Consider the following 6000-nt stretch of genomic DNA (forward strand, 5'->3'; position numbering starts at 1 on the left):
GATACTGATATGGAGGCGCCAGAAAATGTAGCTGAACTTTGAGATACATAAAGTCTAAAAGCCAGTCATGTTTGACAGTAATGTCGGATAATTAACATCTAAAGGCTTGATTCTGTTGAGATACTCTGTGCATGATTCGTTCAGATCAAATGGCCACGAGCCAATTTAACCAAACTTAATTGTTCAATACCTGGAGGTTTTACGTCATTTTATAAGGCGAAAATCAGACCATATTCTTTTATAAACACTATAAAATGTGCCATTGATACCAGTATTTTCTATTCTATTGGTTTTCAAATCGACTTCCTTGTCCACCAGGCAAAGGCACATCCTACTCAGATTAGACACCCATACTAGTTGTTGCATCTTTAGATCTCCTCTTTCTAAATTTATAACATATTTTAATCTCTGTCACATGAAAACGCTTGCATGTGCCATGCGAGTTTTAGAACAGTGTGTTCCCGCTAATTGCATTTTGGAACCTTCTCCCGTAGCCTACTGCCGTGTGCGCGTTGCTGCACTTATAATGTGAAGAAATAATATTTTATAAACATTTTAAGATAAACGTTCTGATCTGTTGCATTAGCATTATTGCTTTTAAATATTTGTTGATGGACAGTAGTTGTCCCAGAATCTGTTTAAACCATCCCAGACATTTTCTTTTTTTTTTTGCATCCCCGGGATGACGGGACAACCTTAATTTAAAGCCCTGGCAACATACCAAGTGAGAAAGCACATTCTTCGATCCTCTCTCTGAAACTGTTGGATGACTATTTCTCATTTTCTTTCCCTTGCTGTGTTGCCTCTAGTAGGCTAGTGATTAGTTAGACTGGGGTGCGGTCAGGATACAACGAACGAGGCAAACAAGAATTATAGTGGGAGAAGTATCTAGCTAGTGCTAATTACATCGTTTGTTGTTTTCACATCACTTGTCATGACTGCCTCCCTCCCCACCACTCACTGCCTGATAGTCAGCAGTAGCAGGTCACAGTGAAATAAAATAATAATAATTAAAGAAAAATTCCATGGCAGCTGCAGTGCAATTTAGAAGTGGCCCAAAAACCTGCAACCTCTGACCAATACGTTTTCACCCTGTTACATTGTTTTCAAAGTAGCCCATTTTTGCGGCCAACCCATGGACATGGCGACCCTGGGCGGAAAACGATATCCACCTTCGTAGTATGGATGAAGCCTGACGTGAAATGTGATGCTGGCTAGCTTTCTAAAAGCCTGAGTAGATCTAGCTTGCTTCGTAGGATAACACTCTCCACTCTTGAGTTGTTGTTTCTTATCATTTAGGAAGGAGTTTTTCAAGGGCTGATACCAATCCTTAACTGCTACCTGGAAAACATGGAGGTGGACGTCGATACAAGATGCACCATCCTGAACTACCTGAAGCTCATCAAGAGACGCGCCTCAGGTACAGTATATTTAGCAAATGGACAATGACAATTTGACGCTGGGTTGGGTAACATGTTTTTGTGGGCTATTGTTGTGGCCCATGGGATTATCACATCATTGGTGGAGCTTAGTAAAAGCATGCAGCATTCCAATAGTGGAAGGCACATTTTGCTCCCTGACACTGTCAACAAGGTTTGGTAGTTCTTTGTGCATTAGTGTTGAATCTGAACTGAAGCCACATGAAAATGTATAGGATTATAAATGCCAAACATTAACTTGTTTGTTTTTGGTGTATATCTTAGTGTAACATCTTAATTATCAAAACCCTCAAAAATCATGATATTGCTCGCTTTCTCCTTGTTGCTGATGTAGGTGAACTGATGACCATGGCAAAGTGGATGAGGGAGTTTGTCGACAAGCACACTCAATACAAGCAAGACAGCGTAATAACTGACAAAATAAACTACGACTTACTCCGCAAGTGTGACAGTATCTCAAAAGGAGAGGAGCGATGCCCAGAACTTATTGGAGACCCAGTCAATCGGGGCAAATAAACCAATTGTCACAGCTGTAATCAATGAATTAATGTGTTGTCCATCATCAATGATGCACGTGAAAAGAGAGCCTGAATATCTGGCTGAACAAAGAAGTGGTCCAAACTACACTAAACAAAAATATAAACGCAACATGTAAAGTGTTGGTTTCATGAGCTGAAATAAAAAATCCCACAAATGTTCCGTACGCACAAAAACGTATTAATCTCAACTTTTGTGCACAAATTTGTTTACATCCATGTTAGTGGGCATTTCTCCTTTGCCACGATAATCCATCTACCTGACAGGTGTGGCGTATCAATAAGTTGATTAAACAGCATGATCAGTACACAGGTGTACCTTGTGCTGTGGACGAAAAGAGCACTGTAAAATGTGCCGTCAAGTTTTGAGTGTCCACCAGAGCTGTTGCCAGAGAATTGAATGTTAATTTCTCTACCGTAAGTCTGTCGTTTAAGAGAATTTGGCAGTAAGTCCAACCGGCCTCAGCTGTAGACCATTTGTAACCACGCCAGCCCAGGACCTCCGCATCCAGCTTCTTTGACTGAGAGCAGCCCCCCAGACAGCTGATGAAACTGGGTTTGCACAACTGATTAATTTCTGCAAATAAACTCAGAAACCGTCTCAGGGAAACTAATCTGCGTGCTCGTCACCCTCACCAGGGTCTTGAACTGACTGCAGTTCGGCGTCGTAACCAATTTCAGCAGGCACATGCTCACCTTCAATAGCCACTGGCACGCTGGAGAAGTGTGCTCTTCACGGATGAGTACCGTTTTCAACTGTACCGTGCAGACTGTATATGGCATCGTGTGTGCGAGCGGTTTGCTGATGTCCACGTTGTGAACAGAGTGCCATGGTGGCGGTGGGGTTATGGTATGTGCAGGCATAAGCTACGGACAACAAACACAATTACATTTTATTGTTGGCAATTTGAATGCACAGAGATACCGTGACGAGATCCCGAGGCGCATTATCGTGCCATTCATCCGCCACCATCACCTCATTTTTCAGCATGATAACGCACAGACCCATGTCACAAGGATCTATATGTACACAATTCCTGGAAGCTGAAAATATCCCAGTTCTTCATGGCCTGCATACTCGCATGTCATACATTGAGCATGTTTGGGATGCTCTGGATCGACGTGTACAACAGCTTGTTCCAGTTCCCGCCAATATCCAGCAACTTCGCACAGCCATTGAAGAGGAGTGGGACAACATTCCACATGCCACAATCAATAGCCTGATCAACTATATGTGGAGGAGATGTCACGCTGAATGATGCATATGGTGGTCACACCAGATAGTGACTAATGTTCTGATCCACGCCCCTACTTTTATTTAAATGTTTAAGTTATCTGTGACCAAAATATGCATATCTATATTCCCAGTTGTGAAATCCATGTATTAGGGCCTAATGAATTTATTTAAATTGACTGATTTCCTTGTGAACTGTAACTCAGTAAAATCTGTGAAATTGTTGCATGTTGCATTTATATTTTTTCCAGTGTAATTAAGTTTTAATGGAGAACATAGAATTGCATGTGTGCATTGCGAAGGTGAAGCCGGTGTATTGAAGTTGTATATACTGTTACAGATAGACCATAAAAAAATGCAATCTGATGTGTTATTGGATATGTAAATATTTTTCTTCTGTTCATGGTAAATGTAGTGAACACAAGTTCATTTTAATATTTAAGTGTAAACTGTACTTCCATCTGCTCTACAAACATTAACAAAGGTTCTTTTGTTTCCGAATGTGGTATATCTGCATTTGTCTGAAATAATTGTTGCTTTTGTGAGAAATGTTAAATGAAATAAGTGTGATTTGCTGTGCTGACATGACAGTAGAACATTTTAAGAAAGTAGTATTGCATTGAAGTGAATGTTAGCATTTGGTTGGAATGTCTCATTGAATAAATCTGTGTACAGCACTAAGTACAGTATTTATCTTGGTTACTTGGTTCTGTTTCCTCGATAATATGCTCAGTGTGGAATGAGACCATTCACTAGAGGGTGCTAGTGGCATACCAAATGTACATTACTGTTGAATGGTTCCTTTGGAGCGTTATGCCAATCTAATCAATGTAAACATCTTCCATACATTACATATTAAGGATGGATCAAATCTACCCCATTTACATAGTACCTTCAAGGGGACCACACTTAGTTCTTTACATCTGCATTGATTTTTTTATTTATGTTCTACGCCCTAAAAATATAGGCCTACGCTTGAATAGTATAAAAGTGGCAACTTTTTTAGTTGTGAACAGAGTGCCATGGTGGCGGTGGGGTTATGCTATGTGCAGGCATAAGCTACGGACAACGAACACAATTACATTTTATTGTTGGCAATTTTGGCAAATGCCAGATTGGCTGGTCCAATATCAAATTGTATTGGGCATAAACACATGGTTAGCAGATGTTAATGCGAGTGTAGTGAAATGCTTGTGCTTCTAGTTCTGAGCATGCAGTAATATCTAACAAGTAATCTAACAATTTTACAACAACTACCTTATACACACAAGTGTAAAGGGAGGATTATGTACATAAAAATATATGGATGAGCGATGGCTGAACAGCATAGGCAAGATGCAGTAGATGGTATAGAGTACAGTATATACATATGAGATGAGTAATGTAGGGTATGTAAACATTATATAAAGTGGCATTGTTTAAAGTGGCTAGTGATACATTTATTACATCCAATTTTTAATTATTAAAGTGGCTAGAGATGAGTCAGTATGTTGGCAGCAGCCACTCAATGTTAGTGATGGCTGTTTAACAGTCTGATGGCCTTGAGATAAAAGCTGTTTTTCAGTCTCTCAGTCCCCGCTTTGATGCACCTGTACTGACCTCGCCTTCTGGATGATAGCGGGGTGAACAGGCAGTGGCTCGGGTGGTTGTTGACCTTGATTATCTTTTTGGCCTACCTGTGACATTGGGTGGTGTAGGTGTCCTGGAGGGCAGGTAGTTTGCCTATAAACGCAGATGGAGCACATTCTACGTTGTCACCTCATTCAAAAGTAAATTTTGGGCAGCTGAAACCATGATTTGGTCAAACAGTAAAGTGCATTTTCCTTATTCCTGTATTGAAACTGCACTGCCCCTGTCCCTGTTTTACTGGGGCCTGTGGCTGTGAAGCGAAAGCCACTCCTCTACCCCATGCGCTCGAGAGAAACATTTGTTCTGATCGTATAACATTTCAAAATGCAATTGTAGGAAAAACACCGCTTTGGAAGCTTCGTCCCCTTGTCCCTGTTGAAGAGAAGAGGGTCTCAGCTTGCTGTAGATATAATCTTTATTTCTTAACTCTCAATATTCCGCTCAATAGCAACTATTGTACAACCAAGATATTTGATATGGAGCAGAACAGATGCGATGGCACCAGCCAATGCGAGAGCATAGGCTTATAGATCTATAAGTATTTATTTTGAGATCTAGTTAGTGTATTGAGTCTCCAATTCCTCAGGTGTTGAACCCAAAATTAATTAGCCTATGATATTAGTGCACATAAAGATATGTAATTCATCTTTATTGAACAAAAACTATCAGGAAATTCTGGAGTCCTATTTTGACAGTAAAATATAGCAACTATAGTGTAATTGTCAACCCGAAATACATGACAATCATTGTATTAGGTTGCACATCAAAATATCTTGTATCATGCATTTCTGCTTGGGTGTGTTAGATTAATTTATTTATTGAATACCTCAGTAGTCCAGTATTACATTTCTTAATAAAGCACTACGAATGAATTTATAAGATGATTAGGTCTACTCATCATTTGGGTCTGACCAAATCATGGGCTGGTGCACGTGCAGTGAATTGGGCTAGTGTGGATAAAATGCCAGGGCCAAATTCTTGTCCCAGTCTGCCCCTGCTATCATAGTGCTGATGTTCAACCATTTGGCCCAGGCCATATTTTTCATAACCAAAATGTTTTTAAAGATGCTGAAATTTTTTGTAAGGTAAGCAGTTCAAACTTAATGTTTTTTTCAGGCTTTGAAGTTTCCAGAGCAGGTCAAGTAGGCTATGGTATGTTACT

General features: G+C 40.1%; 1 protein-coding gene across 3 annotated transcripts in view; it reads left to right on the top strand.

The window, feature by feature from the left end:
• LOC139571125 (glutamate--cysteine ligase catalytic subunit-like) overlaps positions 1-3890 on the top strand; it is a 44704-nt gene extending 40814 nt beyond the window's left edge. For all 3 annotated transcript variants that reach the window (XM_071393712.1, XM_071393713.1, XM_071393714.1), the window contains 2 exons: positions 1300-1420; positions 1774-3890. In XM_071393712.1, coding sequence (XP_071249813.1) covers positions 1300-1420; positions 1774-1955 — 303 coding nt within the window. In that variant the 3' untranslated portion in view covers positions 1956-3890. The remainder of the gene's footprint in view (positions 1-1299; positions 1421-1773) is intronic.
• The last annotated feature ends 2110 nt before the right edge of the window (positions 3891-6000 follow it).

Source organism: Salvelinus alpinus, chromosome 3 (assembly GCF_045679555.1).
Source record: "Salvelinus alpinus chromosome 3, SLU_Salpinus.1, whole genome shotgun sequence".
Taxonomy (NCBI): domain Eukaryota; kingdom Metazoa; phylum Chordata; class Actinopteri; order Salmoniformes; family Salmonidae; genus Salvelinus; species Salvelinus alpinus.